General features: G+C 43.2%; 1 protein-coding gene across 1 annotated transcript in view; it reads right to left on the reverse strand.

The window, feature by feature from the left end:
• Positions 1–24480, reverse strand: part of BEND5 (BEN domain containing 5) — a 934984-nt gene that overhangs the window by 115026 nt on the left and 795478 nt on the right. The window contains exon 6 of the mRNA XM_014520685.1: positions 23072–23111. Coding sequence (XP_014376171.1) covers positions 23072–23111 — 40 coding nt within the window. The remainder of the gene's footprint in view (positions 1–23071; positions 23112–24480) is intronic.

The raw sequence follows: 24480 nt of genomic DNA on the forward strand, positions 1-24480 counted from the left end.
GCAGAGGTGGCCTAAGAGCTTTGCCACATACCACTGTGGTGGGCTGAAGTACATCACTGCTGAATTAGAGCCAGGGTTAGGAACAAACTTAAGAACACTCGTTCCCCGAGCAGCTTATAGGCTCCAGTGAAGCATCTTGTCTTATCCCTTACTCAGGCACTCAATATTTTTAAATTATCATAGAAATCATGGATTAAGTAGGTCCAAAGTCATAGACCTACAGCGCACAAAGCCAGAAGGGACCAATAAATCAATAGTTTAAGGCCCTTACATTTTGCCTGTTTACCCTTGTATTGCACATAAACACTTATGTCTGGCTAAAGCACACCTTCCAGAAAGGCACCCATATTTGATGTGAAGACATCAAAGGTATAACCATATGGTGCAATGCAATGCCATGCAGAAACCCCCAAGCCAGCTCCAGACCCAGAAGCAGGATGGTGGCCTTCTAATTAGGCTGTGTGGAGCGCCACACCGAATCAACTCTACTGGCCCAAGGATCCAACCTAGTGTCTCTGCATGGCACTGCATTATACTGTGTACAGCTACCAGCTCATTCAGAGCTAACAGGTATTTTTCAGGGTACTGCACTGCCCTGTGCAGACCAAGGCCAAGAAGTGGAGAATCTTCTTCTTTGGCAATCTCTCACAGTTGAAGATGATTGTCTTCCATGATTGTCTTATTTGTGGGTCCAAAGATCGCTGACGAGGTTGGTCTGAGATCAAGAGACTCTGGTGCAACTCAGGCATGTGTTGCCATGCAGGGTGGGTGCCACCCGATTCTTGATTTGGTTTGTGACACACTGTTTCTGCCACTCCTGCTTTTCCATCTCCTGTTATTCTATCTCCCATTGATCCTTGCAGCAGGCACTTCCTTCGTTTGGGTGGTCCTGGGTGATAGCCTCCCACAAGTTGATGTTGATGTTGCATTTTTCAAGGTGCCCTTGAGAATGTCCTTTAAATCCTTTCTCCGACTTCCTCTTGAGCACATGGCTTGACAGAGCTGGGAGAATAAAACTTGCTTTGGGAGTCTGGAGTCAGATATCTGGATGATGTGGCTAGCTCAGCAAAGTTGATGTCAGATAATCATTACCTCGGTGCTCATGGTGTTTGCTTGTGAAAGGATCCTAATGTTGATGCATCTGTCTTCCCACTGGATTTAAAGGATCTCCTGCAGGCAGCATTGATGGTGCTCCAACGACTTGAGGTGTTTCCTGTATATTGTTCACATCTCAGCTCCGTACAGTAAAGCGGGGATTACAAGTACCTGACAAATCATGAGCTTGGTTTCAGATCTGAAGTTGCAATCTTCTAGCAACCTTTTTCCTCAGGTGTCTGAAGGCTGCACTTGCACATTTGAGGTGATGTTGGATTCCTTCATCAATGTCAGCCTTCTGAGAGAGATGGCTTCTGAGGTACAGGAAATACTCAATATTCTCCAGAGTTTCACCATAAGCTGAATTACTGGAGCTGGGGACTGCTCATAACGAGCTTGTTGATGATGAGCCTAAGTATTCAGTCCTATTTTCTCGTGTGCCAAGTGTGCACAGACTACCGCATCATCATCATACTGGAACACAACGATTGAGGTTGGAGTGGTCTTGACTTTGGCTCAGAGTTAAACAGTTTATCATCCATTCAGTAGTTTAGCTTCACTCTGACTTGAAACTTGTTAGTAGTCAGATGTAGCATCATGGCAAGGAATATCGAGACGAGTGTTGGAGTGACAATGCAGCATTTCTTGACTCCCATCTAAACCTCAAAAGGATCTGTGATAGATCTGTTACTGTTTGCATACCATCACGGAGCAGGCACAGCATAGTGATAAATTTGGTGGGCATCCACACTTCAGAAGCATTCTCCGCAGCGCTTCTTGCTTGCAGAATCGAAGGCTTTTGTGAGGTCAAGAAAGGCCAGGTAGAGAGTTTTATGATGTTCCCAGCATTTTCCCTGCATCTGGTGAGCTGTGAAGATCATGGCAATTGTGCCTCTTGATGCCCTAAACCATTGGCTGCCAACCTCGGTATGCGACCCAGATCAGGGTTGTGGGGGGTCTTCAGTAGGGTCATGAAGGGCCTACATGCACACGCACACACACACTCATGCACATGGCCTGGGAGCAGAGGGTGGGCGGGGCAGGGCCACTACACACAAAGTGGGCAATGGTGGCTCCCCTGCCCCAGGTCACCACCATTGCACTCTGCTTCCAGCAGCCCCTGTGACACTGGGTTGGGAAGTACTGTTGGTGGCCAATTTAGGGTCACAGCCAAAAAAGGCTGGAAACCATTGCCCTAAATCCACACTGAGATTCCAGGAGGAGCTCTTCAGCAACTGGGAGGAGAGAGTTCAGGAGGGTTCTCACAATGATCTTTCCTGTTGTGGACAGCAAGGTGATCCCTCTGTAGTTTCCACAGATTTGTCTCCTTTCTTAAAGACTGTCACAATCGTGGCATCTCTCAGGTCATCTGGGATTTCCCTATCCTTCCAAATCCTTAAGATGAGGGCAAGGAGCTGTGATGGGAACTCCTCTCTCCTGTACTTGAAGATTTGAGCGGGGATTCAATAAACTCCAGATGCCTTGTCATTCTTCATCTGCTTGATGACTTTCTTCACCTCATCAAAGGTTGGAAGGTTTCCGAGATCATCTCTGGCTGGTGTTGTGGGATGGAGTTGAGAACACCCTTATCAACAACTGAGTCTCAATTGAGAGGGTCTTCAAAATTCACCTTCCAGCAAGTGTTGATCGGTCCCGTTTACTTGATCAGGTCTCCTCCATCCTTAGGTCTCAAGGGAGTTGGTCCCTGAGCGCTCAGACCACAGCTGGCTTTGGTGGCACTGAAAAATCTGTGCATATTGTGGATGTCAGCAAAATGTTGACTCTCTTTTGCCTTGTCTTCCCACCATTTGTTCTTCATATTGTGGGTTCTCCTTTGGATCTCGGCCTTGGCTTGCTGGAGATTCAGTTTCTTTTGCTTGCAGTTGATGCTGTTCTGCCAAGCACAAAAGGCCTTATGCCTGTGATCAGTCAACTCCTGGATCTTCCGGTCATTCTGGAGAATCGGAATCTACTGCTTCCCTCTGTCGTTTGTTCCAATGCTCTACCTCACTGTGGAATGAGAATGAAGTTACACATTAACTTCAGTTAAAGACCAGTTAATGGCCTTTAGTGGCAAGCCAGAGCTGTGCAGGCAAGAAACAGTATTAACTCTTAATGTGCCAACTGCTCACAGCACGTTAAGGTTTAACATTGCTTAACACTCCACACATTTAGTATGATCTAAATGTAACAAGTAACTTCACCATTAAAAATATAAGCCTTTACTTCCAAATTAATTTGTCTTCATCTTCCAGCCACTGGTTTTTGTTAGGACTTTCTCTAGCACATTAAAGAGTTGTTTAGTCTCTTAAGTCTCTTGAATCTTTCATTGTAAAGTATTTTCTCCAGTACTTAAATTATTTTTGCCATTCCTTTCAGCAGCCTCTCCAATATTTCAACACCCTTTCTTTTAAATGTGAATTCCAGAAATCGGTCCACACAATAGTTCTGGCCCCACCAGTGCTGTTTCCAGAGATAAAAATCTCCTCCTTACACTATGGACCACTCTCCTCTGTCTATAGCAAATGCAAGCATTAGCCCTTTTAGCCCTTTTAGCCTTAGCATTACACAAGCTCATGTGGAATCACTTGTCTATCATGACCATTCAGTCCTTTTTATATGCTGGGCTATCCAGTTTTCAGCCCCGCAGTAGGTAAGTAAGGTCTGTGTTCCTTGTTCCTGCTTGACTAGCCTTACATTTGTCTGTATTAAAATGGACTTTGACTGCCCTGTCCTCTGCATTATTTATCATTCACCAAGCTTTATGCCAGTCTCAAATGTAATCAGTAATGATTTTATATTTACTTCCAAAGTGTTGATGAAAAGGTTGAATAGCACTGGGCCTACTGCTGATTCCTTTGAAACCCCACTAAAAATACCCGTTCAGTTTTGATTAGCCATTGATGAGTACTTTGAGATCTGCCAGTTAGCCAATTCTTAATCCATTTAGTATGTGCTTTATTGTTTAAGTGCATTTTTCCTAATCACAGTTTCACGCAAGATTGTGCTAAATGCCTTGAAAATGTCTAAGTAGCCGTACAGTTAGCTTTATCAACTAAATGTATAATCTCCCCAAAGAATGAAATCAGATATGTTTGGTAAGCCCTGATTTCTATAAAACCATGCTGACTGATGTTAATTATATTTCTGTCTTGTAATTTGTACTCATCAAATTGTGTGCCATCTTTGCCATTCTTTAGCCAGGGATTGATGTCAGAATACCAGCCCATAGTTACCTGGGTGGCGTTTTCACAGTATTTCAAAATCTTTGAAAAATGAACCTAAGTGGATCTCCTCACCCAGCTCTTGTGAGAGTCATTGATACAAAAGGTCTACCATACTGACTGATCTTTAGCCTTATACATATTCTTTATAATCCTCCTTTGTTTCAGACTGAAAAGCACTTCACATTGTCCTCATACAATAAAAGACTGCTTCTCTCCAACTAAAGCAAGAAAATATTTATTGAACACTGCTGCTTTTCTCTGTATCCTTATTGACAATTTTACTACAATCAGGGACCTAATACCATTGCTAGGATCACTGTTGTTCCTAATATGCTTTAAAAAAACCCTCCATCTGGTTCTTAGTTCTGTCAGCTGTGGATTTTTTCCTGATGTCTTTAGCTTCTGTTTCCTTCCTAACTTCTCATGTGTATGGATTGCCCTCTCATCCCCTTTTCCCATTACATATATGTTGGGCTTTTTCTATTTATAAATTGTTGCTTTTACTTCACCACTGAAACAGGATGGGCTGCTGCCGAATTTCCAAATCCCCTTTAAGAAGAAAAATAAAACCCCCAAAGCCTGAACTCACCAGTTCCTGCCCAGAAGAGGGAGATCCCTGCTGCCCCCTGCTGCCCCGTGCCACATGGGGGGGCTCTTCCACGAGTCCCCCAAAGCCCCAAGGCCACTGCAGGAGCTGGTGAGTTCAGGGGTATTTTTCTTTTCTTTTTTTTTCTTAAAGGGCCGGAGCTGGGGTGGGCGGGGCAGCCATGAACAGGGGCTGGGAAGGGGGCTGGAGGTTGGGAGGGCTGAGGGAGCAGGCAGGGGATGGGGCTTGGCAGGAGCCCTTCTCCCTCCTCTAGCCCCCGCTCCCTCACCCACTCCAAGTCTGGCTCCAGATCCCTGCTGCAGTGAGCGGGGACTGCCAGAATCATCGAAGCTCTCCGTATCTTTTCCAAAGATTCAGAGAGCTTCAAATTGATTCGGACCTTTTTATTGGTCCCCTGATTCAATTCAGATTTGGAGATTCGGCCGCTGAATTGGGCTGAATCTCCTCTGAATTGAATCAGTACCCAAAGCTTCGCACAGCCCTAATATATACATTAATGTAGCTATATTAATCATCTCTAATTGACTGAGTACAACATTCTGGGTTATTTTTTGGTGAAAATAGGGTATTAGGCCTTGGTTCAGGAACCAGTCCCCCATTTATAACATTGTTCCTATGGAAAAACCGGTTCCAAGTTACAACGTTTCAACTTAAGATGCAGTTTTCAGGAACCAATGGTTTTGTAAGTCCAAGGACTGCCTGTACTGCGAATACACCATTAAATCAACTGAACTGCATTGTGTACTAGTCTGACCCCAGGCTCTGTGCTGGACTGTACCAACCACTTCTCCCTGGTCAGAGATTTTTTGGACAATTAGCATGGATATAATGCTTGCTTCTTGGGCCTGGTGTATGTCTATAGTAATGGTCCTGGTTTGTGGAGATGCAAGGAGCAGGTCTAGCAGCCAAACAAAAATGCTTGTGGATCAGCTGGTCAGTGGTTTGTGCAACAGTAAGCTGCCTAAGCAAGAGGGTGGTAACACTTAAGGAGCTTTCAAAATACATACTAGGGCTGTGCGAAGCTTCGGTCCCTGATTCGATTTGGTGGAGATTCGGCCTGATTTGGTGGCCGAATCTCCAAAACCAAATTGAACCAAGAGACCCTTTAATCTCTCCAAATCAAATCGGAACCTTCTGAATCGATTCAGAAAGATTTGACGATTCAGGCATAGACAAAGCTTTAAATGTTTTTTCTACATACCTCAAGGGAGCAGGTGGCTCATGAATGCTGTGATGGTGGGGCGGATGGAGTGTCCCACAGGAGTGCAGGGGGGTCCCCAGCATGCTCGGCAGCAGACCTGAAAGTGAACCAGAAGCACTTCCAGTCCACTTCTGGGTCCGCTGGCAAGCATGCCAGCGTGCTCCCCAGTGGAACCAGAAGTGGACTGGACTGGGTTTGCTGCCAACCACGTGGGCCCTCCCCGCCCCCTGTGCTCCTATGGGACACTCCATCTGCCCCAGCATCGCAGTGTTCACAAGCTGCCCCTGGTACCTCGAGGTACGTAGAAAAAACATTTATAGCTGTGTCTATGGCCAAATCACTGATTCTCTGAATCAGCATCGAATCTTCAGATACGGATTCAGCCGAATCGAATCAGGGACAGTGATCCAAATCAATTAATAGAATCACTGTCCCCGATTAGGGCTAAATCTGAATCCAAATTGAATAGGCCCATTTCACACACCCCTAATACATAATATAGAATTGCACTCATTTTATTTTGTTTTCTATGTTAAATTAAAGGCCACAGGGTTTAGCTGCATAATCTAATGTTGAGTTTTCTTATTTTGCAAGTAGTCTACACATGGCTTTCAGGGGTTAGATCCAACTTGGCAAATACAGAAAGAAGCTAAAAATACATTAATCCATAACGTCTCCTTTGCTGTTCAAAATGATGATAAAGTCCTTAATAATTAAGAAGTAAAATATGTAAACATTTGAACAAAGATCTAATTAAAGTAAATGAGAGGAGCTCCTGTTTTCACAGCTGGTCATTTGTGCTAATTGGCAGGGCCCTGAAGATTAAACGGCCACCAGGATATATTCTGTGTCAAGGAGCCATTCCCTCAAAAACAAAAAAATCACATACTAAAACAAACAGTGGATTTAGTTAACCCATTTGTCAGGAAGCATCATGGATCTGATCAGTGATGTGTTTCACCTGAATATATGGAGTAGCCATTACTTCCTGCCAGCTTCTCACGTCACCTGCTGTTCTCTTCTTTTTTTTCTTAACCAACCTTCAAGGTCTTCACTTTGAAATGTGACTTTAAAGTACATTTAACGTAACATAAATACACAGCTGGCCTTCCACGCAGAAAAGTCTGTTCACCAGCAACAGTCGCTTCTGTTGAGATGGAAGTTGCAAGAATGATGTTCTCTCCCCCCTACCCTCAGTGATTTAATTACAGAAGTCATTTTAGAGAAAAATTACATTAAGTATCAAATACCATGTGGACAGATAGTCTGCAGGCTCTTTTATCCCACTCCCCGGAATGTCTCAACCTTGGTGCTGAGGGACCGTCTGCCCCTGGGAGAAGAGGGTAAGTTATCATCCATATAATGATGCATCTTTTTTATTTCAGGCAGCTGCCTGCTTAAGAAGAAATGGACAGTTGAAGAGGCTAATACAGATGACAATCTAAATAGCTTATAGCATGTTCATAATTAACATCTAAACCAACTATGCAGAATAAATTACACCCAAGTAACAAATCCAGCTTCTTGAGATCAAACAAAAAGCAATAGGTGAAAATGTTTGGTGCCCTGCATCCTAATATGCCAAAAAGAAGCTATTCTGTGTTGGAAATAAAGGAGGGAAAGGTGCCTAGCATTTCCAGCTCCTTGATGATAAATACTCATGCCAGTGTGCTTTAGTGAAATGAAGCTATTACGCTGAAAAAGCCAGTTATTTTTAGAGGGAATGCATTCCATATTTAAAAAAAAAATCTATTGAAAATTATGGCTCTCTGCAGAATTGAGTCAGGTTGGAATCAATGGCAGTAGCACTAAGGGGGAACCCTATTTTTATACTTTATTTATGCAAAGTATCAGGCAGCAGACTCGATGTAAGGTAGATGAGCTCTGCAGATCTTATTACATCTCTCATTGTGTGTTGGCTTTGCTGCCATTACTGGATTAGCTCCTCTATGCTGCTAGGCAATGGATATAAAAGTGAATGTTGCTTGGTATTTCAGGCTAAGCTGTTTTAAAAAACCAATGCATTTTCAAGTAAATAAAGCATGCTTTCAGTAACTCTACCAATGCATTTCACTGTGTTCAAATCCTTACATTCCAACTCACCCCGACCTCTTCATTTCTAAACAGCATTACTTCCCCCCCTCAAAGCTGCTGGTTTCTTTAATCTTTTTAATCCTCAACTCCAACCAGTGGGAGTTGATGCAAACCAGCCAAAGCAGGCCGATGCAAACTCCCACTGCTGGCCTGGGTCCATGCAAGATACCTATACCCTGGCCAAGGGACAGCAGGCTCAGGTAGTGCTGCCCTTTCTCATTCTGATCTGTGGCCTTAGAGAAGCACGAGAGAGGGCAGCCAAAGATGCCTGATTGCTGTTGTGGTTGTTGCAGAAGCCACCAAAGGTGCAACCTTTGGCCATTCTGGAAACCTCCAACAAGCTCTGATGACTTTCTCTGCCTTGTACTAAATGGTCGTTGCTCTACTTGCCTCTGTCTTGGTCTCTTCACCTAAGTGCCATTCCACCCCTGCCATTTCTCCCCTGCCCAGTCCTCTTCATATCTCTTCAATCTCTCTTCTCACCTGACTTTTTTCCATATAGGTGATCCCCTCCTGGGTAACCCACAGCTTCCCCCAACCCCCAGGGACCTAACACTGCCATTGTTTCACTTTGCTGCTGTACTTCATCCCTTCTCTCCATGTGCACGTCTGGCCTGTTTCGATGGTAACTTCTTCAGTGCATGGACTGTCTTCTGCTCTGTGTTTACATGGTGTCTAGCAGAATGGGCCCTCCTTCTTCGTTGCTCCTTAGACACTGCTGTAATAAATGTGATTGATAATAAGAATAAAATTCTAGCCGGTGCCAAGCTTTGTAGGCCAGATCAGCCAAGATGTTTCAAACTGAAGCCAACTCTTTTATTTTCTTACTAGTGTGAACTTTAAAGTAAGAAACAGACCTGATTTTCAAGGCTGTACTAAGCAAAACAGCTCTTGTAGAAGGCGAATAATAAATATACTGCATGCCGCAGTAATGTCCATGGGAGAAAGCAGGGGGTTGCTATAAAACATAGTATTCTAACTACTACAGATGTTGCAAGCAGAATTTACAGCTTTCTCTGCATGCTTATCTCTCCTCACCAGTTTCTGCATTTGAATCACATTCAAACATGGGGAATGTTAAGCCACCTTTTTTTATTATTTTAGGGTTTTTTTCTTTAAAAAAATCTACAATTAATTTCTTCTGTGCTATTCCATAATGTTAAGCAGATGCAAGACCTGTATTTACAAACCACATGCAATTGCATTTTGGCACATGTAAATTACATGCAAATGCATTCTAAATGAGTTTGTTTATCATTCCTGAATTCTAATCCAGAGGTCTTACTTTTTCAATTCAGTTTATATTCTGACATGTATACAAATGAGTTTGACTCTGGAAAATAACTTAATAAACTCTGGGTTAGCTGTGCAATTAGAGGAGGCATCTGGGAAACATAAAACTTGGAAAACAACATTTACATCTTTTGTATATCCAAGGTTCCACTTTTCTCTCTCTCAAATTCATCATTTTAAAATGTTGCAGCTATTTTTGTGGAAAGACAAAGAAAAAGAATGCACGTTAAAACCAATGACCCCTCTCTCCAATGAGCAAATCCGTCGGGTAGCATTGGATAAAATGTACAAAACACAATATTTCATTAAAACAAAAAAAAGAAGAAAATGAAAAATAACCGAATTAACATTGATCATGACTTTTCAACAGCATTTCTTATTATTACAGCCAGGCAAACTCTCCTGTGGGCAGTAAAGCTTTCCCATGTATTATTAGCCCTCTACAGAAAGCTATGAAAAGACACAAATCTGTTTTGTCAAAGGACAGAACAGCATTTAGTTATAAGAGAAACTAGGGTCATAATCCATTGTTGGGTTAAAGGTGAAGAAAACAGAACTATAATGTTGAGGCTTAAGAGATTAATGCTTCTGCAGTTAGCTCCTGAACACCACAGTGTTAATGGCTAGGCCAGTTGATTTCAGTCTGCAGCATATTTTTTTGAAGGGAGACTTTTTATTTTTTTTGTCCCCCTACAGTTTATACTTATTATTAATGGTATTATTTTATAGCAGAGGCGTCACCAGGAGGTTTTGCACCCTAGGCAAAGATGTAGGGGACAGGGGCTGGAAGGAAAGCGTTGAAAAATGTAGAGCCTTACGGCAGGTGTACTGCTGCTCCTATTGTGCCCTGCTTTAATTAGTGCCTGCCCCTAGTTACCTTATTGATTTTATAGTATCGAAATTCATGCTGAGGTGCGAACACACAAGAAAACAGAGTTCTTGCTCTAAAGAGTTTTCAGACTGCATTTTAACAGTGATACCACAAGAGCTAATGAGACTCTATAGCAGGGGTAGGCAACGTTTTTTGGCCAGAGTGCTGAAAAAACCACAATGTCTATTTTGGAAGGGGCCAGAGTGCCCAGAGCAGCTGTTTGCAGCCTCCTGGCTGCAGCCAGCCCACAGAGCCCGGTCTGCTTGCAGCAGGGCTTGCAGCTTCCCAGCCGCCTGCTGGGAGCAGCCTGGGCTTTGTGGCTGGCAGAAGCTGCTTAGAGCCCAGGCTGGTGGTGGTGTGCAGAGCAAAATGGCCTTGCGTGCCATGCTCAGCACACGTGCCGGGGGTTGAGACTGTAGAGGAGCATAAGGGTAAGGTAGGACAGGAGGTTGACCACTGTGAACACGTGACTTCTCAGTGTACAGGATGGCGGGAATGTTCTGTCGCTGAAAACTTTGCCGACTTTCGTTCTGCTGTGTTTAGATGAGTGGTCACCAACCAGTGGATCTTGATCCACCGGTAATTCTTGGAGCCTCTTGTGGTAGATCTTGAAGACTCTTGGAGTCGATCCATGGCTGGGGTGGGGGTCTGAGTGCCCATGTGCATGCACGCCCACACCCCCAGCCCAGCAGGTCAGTCTGTGGGGGAGGGAAGGGGCAGGGGCTAGACTGAGGCCCCTGCAGTGAGGGACAGTGCCACAGAGGCAGGAGCAGGGGTAAGCTGAGTGGGGTCCCGGCTGCATGGGACTTACCTGCTGGGGAGGCACACCCCCAAATAATTTTTTCTGCCCTGCCCCACTTCCCTCCCCACAGACATGCCTAATGCATGGGGGGGGGAGGGGGTGGCGGTGCACAGTAGATCTTGGGTTTGCTTTTAAATGCCAATGGTGATCTCCTACTTAAAAAGGTTGGAGACCATTGGTTTTGATCCTATGAACCCTCTCATTTCACCCCTCTCTGCCCCCCGAGAATTACCACTACAGACAGAGAAGAGCAGTAAAACAGACTGTCCTTTCTGCTGGGTTCCCCTTTGTAAGCTCCTGCAAATATTATCCTTGCCTCCACAGTTTACGCACCCTGCCCCCACCTCCATAAAGCCCTTACCTCATTGAATTCTGACTCATCCATGCCTCTGATCTTGCTGCTCCATCAATCTATCCCATTTTGACACTAAGGATATGTCTTCATTGAACAAAAACAGTGCCACAGAGGGCAGACTGTGCCCTGGGCAGAGGTAGGACCTGGGGCAGCACTGGTTGCTGGGCTTCTAGCGGTGTTATCAGCTGTGGTGGGTGTTTTGCATCCCCTCCATCCAAGTTGACGCTGAAAGCTGCTGTTCCAGTTACGCTACTGCAGTGCCATGTTGAGATACCCAAGCAAGCTCAGGCGCTGGAAGCTGAACAGCAAGGTTAGCCCAGCACTCTACCTAGGTTAATCTACCATGTTTCTTTGGGTCACAGCCCTGTACTTTTTTTGGTACCCAAGCCAACTTATTTAGAGCTTTGGTATCCAAGCTAGGCTGAATAGCTCAACGCGGAATAGCACTCATTTTACACTTTTGACATTTCCATTCCACGATATCAGTCTATTACTGCTCACCTTGTCTACTAAAGGTGTAAGCTTTCAGAGGAAGGATGGTGCTATGCTCTTATGGCAAAATGCCCCCCTAGTGAAAAGGGTCTTTTACATGCTTCTGGAATATAAATGTTAAACCCCTGTTTATCTAAGTTTATCCCCTGGTCTAAGCCATTTGGGCCAAGGACTTGCATTTTCATTGAGGGTTGCTCAGACCAGCAAACAGATATAACAAAAATAGCAACAACCATAATGAATGCATTTCTGTGACAGAGAATGCATTTCCATAACAGTGTCCTTACTAATTAAGAACTGAACAACAGGGACAGCTTTGCATTCTCCTTTAAAAATACTGACTGGACCACAGAAACTGTTTCTTTAAATTTTTCACAAGCCAATCACTAAAAAAAATTAAAAAAAAAAAAAAAAAAAAAAAAAAAGGTGCACAATGTAAGCCAGCAAAAATTACTCATTTTTACTGTGTCTAAACAAGCTAAAACATCACCTTAAACATCAGGAAGGAAAAAAAGGCATCCTGTGAAAACAGTCTCAGTATAAAAGGCCTTGTCACCTGGGCTACTTGTTACTTCTGAGGATTCTGATCAAAGATAAAAACCAAGACAACTTCTTGTAATCAATTATGCACAGTTAGTTCACAGTGTATGTGCAATTCATAAAAATAAAATTAAGTACATAACATGGATGTACATGCAGAAGTGAAATATGGACATGGGCACAGCGCTAATCATTATAGATTGATATCTTAAATGCACAATAAACCCTCTTGTTTAAAATAGCCCCTGACTACATATTGCTTCCTTCAGACAATTGACATCTTCCCTTAGAGTGCTCTAATTTATGTCAGGGGAACGTGCACAAAAATATGCCAGATTGTATAGTGCTTACAGTTGTGCTATTGATTCCTTTGCAGTGAATAATCTGGCCCAGGGTTTCTTTTATGCATGTGCAGGGGCCACAGGTGAGTATTCATCAATGAAACAACTGAATTAACATATCTTTCCCCCCCAATTCACTGCACAAAATCCCGACAGTTTACAAATCTGACCTTCCTAAAGCACCGGACCAGAAATGGCAACTACAGCTTCTGAATTCTCTATGTCAACCTGATGTCTAATCCAGATTCCTTCTGACTGAGGTTCTCCCATGTATCCCAAGGTCATTATTATATAGCAATCACTTAACTGAGGGGAAAAGTTTAAAAATATATTTAGATGTTTAGCACCAGCAAAACAAAAAGGAAACAAGCCACATATTCAAACTTCCAGATGTTCTCTGCTTTTGTCCTTTTTCCCTTGTAGTCATCTTATCCTCCACCACTTTCTACAAGATCATTCCTTTTGTCACCTGGCTGTCCCTGAAACATGCAAAATTAGAATATTTCTAATATCAGGATTCATTCTTTTATTGTTCTAGCTGACAGCCTATTGCCACAGGTCCTATACATTTTCGCTTAGGTGAGCCCCAAAGAGCGCTCAGTGCCTTAATGAGTAGATCAATTATTGTTCATAAAAGAAGATACTGTCTCTTTAAAGGTTATTTGAAGGTTGATTGTTATCTTATTGCTTATATCCAGCAAATCTATTCAGCCTTATGAATGAATTTGACCTTTTTATAGTTACTAGGAAAAAAAAAATAACAGAACAAAAGTTAATTTCGAGCTCTATAATACAACACTTTTTTCCCAGAGAAATGAAAGGGCATTCAAATCGATACCTGCACAATAACACTCTGATGAATGTTTGCACCCAATTTTCTCATTTTGCTAACTTGAGATTGGGAATTTTGAATAGTTTTCAAAGACCATATTCTTTTTGTGCTGTGAAGTATGTGGTATTGTGTCCAAACAATGCTGGAGGATAATCATTATAGGAGTATCAGTAGGCCTGAAAAGGTCAGTTAGTTAGAAATGTCAGCTTTCAATGCAACTGTACCGGACCTTCGTACATGAGGATCCAATTAAAGGGACATGCCAAGGTGCATGGAAACATCACGGTGACCCAGAATAATAATAAGGCATTGTGGAGAAGCTAGATGTTTTTTTCTTCAAAGGTAATGGAGTTAGCCTTTAAAATGCCCTCTCTATGGTCTTATTTAAACTTGATGAAACACCACTTATCCCTACAAGTATACAAAAAAAAGCAGGTTTCTTATACAAAATGAGGGGAAAGGCATGGAGTATATAAGGTAACTTCACCTTTTTCAGAATGACTTCACCTCTTTCATGCCCTGGGCAGAGTGACTGGGCTCTTTGCAGGGAAGAGATGATAAAAAGTAGGGCTGTGCAAAGCTTCGGTCCCTGATTTGATTCGACAGATATTTGGCCCAATTCAGTGGCCGGATCTCCAAATCCAAATCAAATCAGAGGACTCTTTAATCTCTCTGAATCAATTTGGACAGTTTCAGTGATTCGGACGTAGATACAGCTTTAAATGTTTTTTCTACATACCTCTAGGTAGCAGGGGCTCTGAACGCTGCAATGCCGGGGTAGATGCAGTGTCCCCCAGCTTTGCAGCATTCAGAGCCCCTGCTACCTAGAGGTATGTAGAAAAAACATTTCTACAGTGCGGGGGGAGGGGAAGGCTCCCCAGCATGCTCGGCAGCACACCTGGAAGTGGACTAGGAACACTTCCAGTCCATTTCTGGGTCCACTGGGGAGTGTGCAGGGGAGCCCCCCACGGCCGCCTGGCTCAGCGACTGGTGCCTCCTGGGTCTGGGGGGGCACCCGGGGTCCCCCTGCAGCCAATTGACAAGCTGGGGAGGGAGAGGGGGACCCACCAGAGCACTCCCCAGCAGACCCAGACTGGAGGTACTTCCAGTCCACTTCCAGGTTTGCTGCCGAGCATGCTGGAGAGCCCCTCATGCTCCTGTGTGGGGCTCTCCAGCTGCCCAAGCACCGCACCGATCACGAGCTGCACTGCTACCTCAAGGTATGTAGAAAAAAACTTTTAAAGCTGTACCTGTGCCCGAATCACTGATTCGCTGAATCAGCATCGAATCTTCAGATTCAGATTCAGCCGAATCAAATCAGGGACACTGGTCCGAATTCATGGATCGAATTACTGTCCCTGATTTGGGCTGAATCTGAATTGAATAGGGCCCATTTTGCACACCCGTAGTAAAAAGTACCACCCTGCATCAGAGGCTGTTTGAGGTGGCAATATGGTACCTCTGCAGTGACTTTTCCAGCATGGATTGCCTGAGAGGTAGGGTTGTGAAACCAATCATCTCATGTAAGTGGCTAGAAAATGGGTATACTACAACATTACTGTAGCATACCTGATGGGGTGACCAGGGCAGCAGTCCTAGGTGCCACCTTTTGGGGGATGGGGGGGACGTAAAATCAGCCATTGCTACTGCAGTGGTTGATGGTACCACTGGAATAGGCACAGCAGGAGCTGGGGCTGCCTCAGGCACCATGAGGCTGCCCCAGGTGTGGAGATGTATTGCAGAGGTGTAGCAATGTTATTCTTTCTTATATCAGCCATATCTTTAAAAAGTGAAAAATCCTTAATACTGCACATATATTCCACCCCTAATCCTCAGTGCTCACAAACCCACCTCGTTTGTTTGGCTTTAGGAAATCAGGAATCAAATTCTTGGCGAAGGGCATGAAGAGAAGCCAATGTTTCCTTTTCACTTTTTGCTACTACTTCAGAATGCTAACACTCCATCAATATTAAAGCAAGTTTTTCCTTTGTTCGTTAGGGTTCAGTCAAGACTGATAATGTTATTGGATACTAGTTGAGCCCCTAGTTTCTTTGTTCTGTGAGTTAGATTTAGAAATTTATTCGCAGTAGCTTCAAGCCAAACTTCTGGAATCCATTCTCCTTGCTGTATGGTGGGACTACTGCCCTTCAGGTCCTCAATATTATCTGTTTTAAACCCAAGTCGTCACAGAGGTGAATTAGTCCCAAGCATTTTATTGATGCAACATGAGGTTTAGGTTAGGGCTTTAGCCTCACTGGGCGCATCTACACATGCATTTTAATGCACATTAGCCTATTTTAATGCATATTAAAGAATTACCAAAAAAAGTGCACTTTTGCTAATGTGCATTAAAATAAGCTAACACGCCTTTTTCTAGTACCTCGCAATGGAGGTACTAAATTTAATGTCCATTAGCAAAAGCATGTTAATGGGCGTGTAGATGCGTCCAATGAGCGCTCCACTTAAATTACTCAGTTATTATTAAGAACGTAAGCAGTGGGATTTTCTCCCCCTAAAATACACACTCATATAACAATTTCACCAACAAATACAAACAGTAATTATGTTAGGTTGTTTGAAAACTCAGCCAGTATCCCTTGACATATACTTTGATCAAAATCGATGTAGTATTAATTAGCATGGACTATCAAGAATAGTTAGTGCCTGAGTTTTAACAGTGAACAACTTTCCATCACATTTTATTACCCTGTATCATTTTTGCTAATAGGTGTATTATAGCTTCCTGACTTTGAGTTCATATTATTTTCATGCTTCAATTAGAAAGGAGTAGATAGTCAGAAAATTCAGGAAGGAAATGGAAATGTCTTGCAGGGATTTTAGTAGTGGAACTTATTCTTAAATAACTTTCAAAATTATATATTAAAAGCCTTTCTTCCCTTTTCCTAATTTTACTTGGAGTCTCATAAGCAGTGGTATATAGAAATGCAACATTTAATACGCTAAAAAGTACAGTCAACCCCACATATCACTGTGTTCAATGGAAGATGAGTGGAAATATATTTCCCTAACCTGAGAAAATTAACTAGGCAACAGCTCTATGTCTATAATTTGAAGTAGTAAAATATGTATGGCAGAAACTAAAACCACCTTCAAAGCTTTCAGTGTAGCAGTGTATCACAAATGAATGAAATGTAGGCAGCTTTAGAGCCCACAGCACGGGAGATAGTAAAATGGAAAATAATATTTTACCACATAATTCTGCCTGGTAAATAATTTTTAAATTGACCCTTGTATTCATTCAAGTGCAATTCTTTGCATATTAGTAGAGGCACAGCCAGAAAAGTCGCTAATATTTCAGGATCAAATCCTGCAGCCCTTTACTCAAAATTTGCAACTGTTTTTGCTCTGCCACCGAATGCGAACTCTAAATGTGTTCCTGAAGAAAAAAAATCAAGTAAATCAAGGGTGAAGAATTACAGATTTAGCTTTTATTTTATTGCTTTTAAAATGGAAACAAAAGAGACTTAAAGGATTTTATATTCCATGTTGTAGCCAAGCTGGGCACTATGGGACATTCAACTACCTCAGGTTTGCTAAATGCAATCAATTTACCACTGCCAAATATAGTGGATTTTATATACATCTGGGAAACATGCACCTCCAGTACTGATGAATCTCTCCTGACAGTACACTGATTTCAGGAGAATGTTATTTTAAATTGGCAGTAGAGAGGCTGGTAGGAAAGGAACAAGCTCTGAAGACGGTTGAATCAAAGAGAATTTCAAAAGAGCATTTGTGATGGCTCTTGGACAATCCCACACGTTAGCTATTTTCAAAGCCAATGGTTTCAATCATGCTTCCATTTACAGTATCAATAATTAAAAAACACTCCAGTGGGAGCTGAACTCTTACTTGGAGGAGAAACGGGCATACTATATCATTATTCTTTACACAAGAAATACAGGAAGCCTCATCCCCCTGGGAAAACTATGGAAATAATGGGAGTTTATTGGCACCTGGGGAAAGCTTACCACAAAATACAGAGCGAAAGTAGATAACATTTTGAGTATGCAAAAAAACAGAAATAGCCACATCAAAATAAAGGGCAGAGCCTCAGCTCCTCTGTGCAACTAAGCCCATTTAAACCAGCTGAAGGTGCAGCCCTAAAGCCCAAACCAACTATAAAGTGCTCTTCAGGGAATGCTTTTAGAGCAAATTCAGAGGTAAGGAAAAGGAACTCGAAGTTGCTAACTTCCTTATCCTCCGCCCCCAACCAATATGTATTCTACTTGGACTTAAATTCTGGATCTGGTGCAATATACTGCCACGAAGCCTTGTTAGTATAACTTACCTGCCCAGGGGCAAGAAGACAGAAGTGCAGAAAGACCTCGAATTAATTTAACTTTTGCTTTCCCTCAGCTAAGCTCCCTTACTTATTGCCAGCGAATGAGTTACTTCAAGGCAGCACAGTTGCATTGAGTGTAAAGGAGTCTAACTGGTTATCACAATATGCATTGTTTGGTTTGGGCATTGCTAGAGACCCGCCACGCCATGGACTCTATCTCATCTGAAGAACAGCTTGTCTCAGCTTTTCAGCAATGAAAGGAACCTTCCTTCGCCGCTACCCAGGGGACTCTGAAATGGGATCCATGGGCATAACCCTACGCGTCTCATCCGACATTTAATTTCTGTACATTAGCAGTGTCAGGGTTTTCAGTATCAACATCTCCTTCATCCTCATTCTTTCCCGAACATGTTCAGTCCACACCTTGGACTAGCGACCTATTACGTTTCATTCTGACAATTCAGACAAAGCCATTTTTAAGTAAGATTCACCCGAGACCAATAAATACACTTAGTTTTACGCTCTTACAGCTTGACTCCCCCTAACATCTACCTGTCTTGGGGCTCTTACCCCATTACTAGGGAGACAAAGACACTCAGACCTTTCTCTCGTGACTACCCTCTCCTCCACTCTCCCACCTTCTCTTGCCACCTTCCTTCCCCGACCCCTCACAGCGATGTCGATATGACCTGCCCTGTGCATTCCTGGGTCGGCACCTCCCTGTCTCTTGCCCCATCCGCACTCACTCCCCATTGCTCCGTGCAAACACACAAGCACGCTTACCCACCTACCTTCATCCCATGGTCAGAGCTAATGGGCTTCCAGGTGTTGCTGTGATGAGGACCCAGGCCAAGGCAGCGGAAGTCAGGTAACTGCTGGGTGCAGGCACAGGCAATGCTGCTTACTCGGGTGGAAACGGAGCAGTCAGGTCACTTGCTGCCACAATATATGAGTCTCAATCCAGCCGGACCCATGGGCGGGGGGGTGGAGGAGAGAGCAGCAGCAGGAGTCCAAAGGGAGGGAGCTCCTGGGAGCCAAGTCAGGTGACAAAACCAGGGAGCAAACTGGAAGCAGCAACTGAGTACAGATGATGGAAGACGCGATACAGAGGAACCAGCTAACTTCCCAGACTTACGTGCTTGTTTTCTTTTCTTTTTGTCTGAGATTTTGCTGCAGCTGCCCGAGTGAAGCGAGCCCTGGCCCAGCACGTATGCCCGGGATCGGGCTGATGCTCATGACTGTGGCTGAGCCTTGACTCTGGGGAGTGGGCCAGAGAGGAGAAAAGAGGGACTGAGATTGCACAAAGACCGAGTGACACTGGGCACGTCTACATGAGACGCTAACTGTGCAGTAGCTGAAAAACAAACAGTGCTAATATGCTACCGTGTGGTATTATTAGGCCAATGCGCTAGTGTCACTTAAACAGCAATCGTCAGCGCTACCGCGCAGTAACTCTAGTTACCATGCATTTATTTAGCACTTGATTATACAAGTACTAAATAAATGCGGAGTAACCACTGCGCAGCAGCATCTTGTGTAGACGCGCCCACTGAGAGTAGTCGAGAGATGCTGGCATAGGCCGGGTTGGGGGCGAAGGTCTGGCTCTGAGCTCAGTTGGGAAGCGCCTGCTGAGACGGATAAGCAGCAACACAGACTGGCTTGGAAAATGTGAGCCTGTGACAGGCTATGCTACACCTGAAGCCTGTAGCTCTGAATAGCGGGCCCAGAGATACTAGGTGAAGCTAGACTAATAGTGGACAGGGCCAGTGCGGACCCCTGTCCAGACAAAGACTAATTGCCCGGGAGCTTGTTCCGCTGTCCCTAGTCAGTATATTCCATCAAGTCATGGCAGGTGAGACCACTGATGGTGACAAGTCTGCAGTTGGAGCGAGGCAACCAGTGGAGGAAGGCCTAGAGGGTTAGCATGAGACTCTGCGCTCAGGCAAGGGTACACTGCCCTTGAAACCAATTCTGGCTGCAGAATAGCCCATCTCTCAGTCACGGCCAGGGACAGAAGCTGGTTTGCCAAGGGCTCTGCTGTTTTGTTTCATCACACCTGTTCATCCTATTATAGAGAAACATCCTGCACATTGCTCATTGTTTGAAGGCCATCTGGAGTAACGCAAGTGCAAAAGGACAACGGCTGGCAAACCCAACATGTAGGTGCAGAACAACGCAGCCAATTAAAGTGTCACCAGCTATGAAGATTGGGCATTACTTAAGATTCAGCATTTCATCTCTGATGAACCATGTTCAAATGGCAACCCCTGTGAATACCACATCTGTCATGACATAATGGAAAGGTTTCAGCAGTTTCACCAACTGCTATCTGATGTTTCACCGATGTCAAGGATGCATTAAGACCTATTAATGGCATGCTGTTGTCTTGCAACCACACCCATTAGCCGTTTTGCTGACTCTTAAGAGAATTCCCCATTGCTGATATTTGAGGTGGGTGCAGCTGGGCCCGTGCTGAAAGTGGTTACTTGCAGGCACAGACCAGGGCAAAAGCAGTCTGGATTATCTTAGAAACTGCTTAATTCTGCAACGATCCTTGAGTGGGAAAACTGTGAAGCCCTTCAGAAAGAACTGCAGCTATGAACCACAAGGGTTCTGCATCAAGTCAGTGACGAAAAATTGAGATAATGGTTTGTGAGATCCTACAGGAAAGATCCTGTTATCTCATGACAAATATGCAGCATGCAAGGATCGTCAAGGTGGGTTTTTTGAAGTAGCATCAAACCCTGTTTTGTCCATCCTTGCAATAAAGCTGTGCCCAAGCACTGCACTCACTGTTGACACCCACTCTCAGCCCTACAGGACCTTCCTATCAGGAGCAAAGCTAACTGAATGACCTCCACTGAGCTAGAAGTTACCTACCTTTATGCAAGATGGAAAATGAAGAACCATTTTCAGTTGTCATTTCCCAGGCAAACCGCCCAGCCCCGATCCCAATCACCAACATTTCTCACTGGTCATAAACTCGACTGAAACTTTTTAAAAATAGCAAGGCCCAAATAATTCCCCAGGCTGATTGTTTGCAAACCTGTGCACTTCAAATAGACTCCCAAATCTGTTGGCTGGGATTTCTGGAAAATCTTAGGAGGAACCAAGTGCCCTAAGGCCCTTTGATCTCTGTGTCACATTTTATCTCTAGACTTTTAAATAAGTGTAGCCTAATCCATGCTGAGGATACTTAGGCGTTTGAAAAATGAAACCAAATTTACGGAAGAGTCAAACTGAAGGTATCCAACTATACGATTCAAGATTTTTTAAAAAATGTATAAAGCTAATTATTGTGGATTTCTGGCTAAGTATCAAGATGCAAAAATACATCCCTCATAATAAAATGTATGGCATGGAAGGGTATTTTTTTGTTTGTTTGTTTTTGGTGGGTTTTTTATGCATTGCAATCAGCAGAAAGTTTTATTATTTGGCTGTACTGGTCCTTCCAACTAATTGTTATGTAGATTTAGTGGACTGCTGTATAAAACTGAAAGATCTGAAGTGATAGCTACTTACTGTAATCACATCTGTGCACAAACTCAACTTAATCAACCCTTTTATTGCTCCCTGGAATGTTACATCAAAAATTACAATGGGAAAGGTATCATAAATACACTTTATACAAATGCCTACAATTCAGTAATTCCGTTTCCAAACCCTTTTTTCTCCTATTCAAAAAAAAAAAAGACTGTGGACATAGATATCTTTACCCAGAATCTGAGTGTTTATTCTGATTATGACCTTCAGGGATTTTTTTTTCTTCTTCTCATTTTTTCCCTTTAGAAGTAGGGGGAACTGAAGATAGAAAATATGAAAAATGTGTCAGGTTTGCCCTTGAAGTTGTAGTCAGAATGGTGACAATAGCTGTATCTCACTGTATTGTTGCTTTTATCAGCAAGTGCCCTAAGCATACATTAACATAATTGCAAACTGTATAAAAAGTGAACATGCGAAAATGTGATGCAAGTGCCAGTAGCCTCCAACATCTGTCCCAACAAAGTATTCCTCCTTCTCCTTTTTTTTTTAAATTATTATTTTAACAAGGTTAGTGAAGGAGAAACCATGTCACAGATATCTACATTTACAATGTCTGAGTAATTATTGACGCAAAACTGTTAGCCATGCAAAGTTCGTGTCACATTTGTGTCGACGCCGTGTAACACTTGTTCACTTTGCTAACACATTATTCCCAGTTAAAGCCAGGCAAAAAGGTGTATATACAGCTGTGGGACTGACTCCTACTGGGAACTAAAGGTAGGGTGGTGCTTCCCAGTTGCTAGTGGGCAGCAGACCTTTAGGAGAACAAATAAAAAGAGATTGAGCCAAAAGCCAAATAGCAATCAATGAAAAAGTACTCAGCCTGAAGACAGTATATGAAAAAGCCCTTCTGCTCCTGTGACCTACATTTTGTCACCTTTAAAACACACCACCCCAAAGCTCCAAAACGGCTCTCCCGACTCAATCAAATGCATTGCGGGATGTTTCTTTTATGGAAAAATGGGAAAAGACATTGCTGCGAAGGCTGTTTTGCAAACATTTTTGTTCTGCTTAGAAACGTCCTGACTCGCTTTGCTTCAAGGTGCTTCAGATTGAATCTGCACGTTCCCTCTCTTCCCTCCAACAGTTCGCCGCCGCCTCCTTACATCCCTTAAATGTCTAGGTTTACCACTGAAGAGAGTTAAACTTGCATTTCTGTGATACTTGAACACACATTGTGAATTCTAGGGCTTCTGCCCTGCAGACATACCGCTAACTGTAACCCCAGGAGGCTTAAAGAAATATCAGCACTCAAATTCATAGAGTAAAGGTCTGAAGAGGCAGCTCTGTGAACGGATAACTGCCCGGGGCTTTGCCAAGCACAATATAGCTGTCACTTGTTATTATGTTAAAGATTTTCTGGGGAACAGTGTTTTTCATTTTGCATGTCAGAGACAGGGGGGAAAAAAACACATTTAGACAACCATCTCTTTAAGACGAGAGAAAAGAACTGAGCCTTGTAGCTTACTCACCGGGGTTGGTTATAGTCAGGAGGTCAAGCCGCCGTTGTTGCTGAAAAACAAATTATAAAAGGAATTGTTAAAAGGGGACTAATTTTAGTGGGTCAGTGTAGACCTGCAAAGTAAGCATTTTGACATTTACAGCAGAATTAATTACAAGATACAGGGTTCATGGCAACTCTTTTGGATGGGAGCCATATGTATTTTATGAGTAAGGAAAGAAATCAAGCTTAGCCCTTTGATGTGCGTTTTATTTGCATTTCTGAAGTGTTAGCCATGAGGTTTTTTTGGATAAAGTCCAAATATGTGTGTCCTTGCATGCTTTTAACTACCTGATTTAAAGCTAAGAAAATCACAGGAAAAGCGCATTTTCTGGTAAGAGGAAGGAAACAAGATGTGCAAGTCTTTTCTTGACTCCTGGCTAGGGCTTGAGCCATCCAATCATTATATTGTTTCAGGCTGAGATTTTCAAAGCTACCTGCAGGGATTTGGATGCCTCCTTCGCTTTCAGTTTAACAGGACCTCGGCATCCATACCACCCTATCTGGCCTTGAAAATCTCAGTTGTCGTATCTGTTAAATGGGTTTGGAAGACTATGGGGTATAAAAATCATGATTTTATGAACAACAAAAGTGCAAAGTACAGCATTCGTCACAGAACAGATTCAAAATTGATGAAAGGGAGGACTTTTTCACAATTAGCCTGTGGAACACATTGCCACAAGGGATCAGTGAGCCCAAAAACTTTGCGGGATTCAACACCAAACTAGATATTTGTACGAACAACAAGCATACCCCAAAGTTTAATGGGAAAGATGAAAGGAAAGTTTTGGAAGCAATATCTTCACGCTTGCAGACAAAAGGCAACCTTTAATGTGTGTGTGAAGAATTTACCCCTTGGAAAGAGGTTATACCATGACCGTCTCTTGTAGGGTTTCTATACCTTTCTCGGGTACACGTGGTGCTTACCACTATGTATGACAGGAGACTAGCCTAGGTGGATCATCAGTCTGATCTAGCATGGGAATTCGTATGACATTATCACCCTTCCCAACTTCTCTATGGGCTACGTTTCTTTCCTAGAGGGCTTTCCTCCATGGCTGAGGCTCATCAAATTTATTCATCTCATCTCACGAGGGAGTTTTATCGTCTTCTATTTTTCTTTGTGTTTTCTAATAGTTGCCATCTCTCTAAACTCTCTGCCCAACAGTTATATGTCTAGCTGGCACTGCAGAATACACTATCCTATTTAATTTCTCTTTCCTAATCTGCTCACTAATGTCTGTGTTACTTTCATTTATTGTCAGGCCTATTGATCCTTTTCTAATCTAATTCTCATCATCACACTCTCTCTATTCTTCCGCTGACAGTTGAAAGTCCTTGAGGAAGAAGCAGTGTCTCAGTGATCCCTACAGTGGATAT

The sequence above is a fragment of the Alligator sinensis genome, unplaced genomic scaffold, assembly GCF_000455745.1.
Source record: "Alligator sinensis unplaced genomic scaffold, ASM45574v1 scaffold256_1, whole genome shotgun sequence".
NCBI classification, from domain to species: domain Eukaryota; kingdom Metazoa; phylum Chordata; order Crocodylia; family Alligatoridae; genus Alligator; species Alligator sinensis.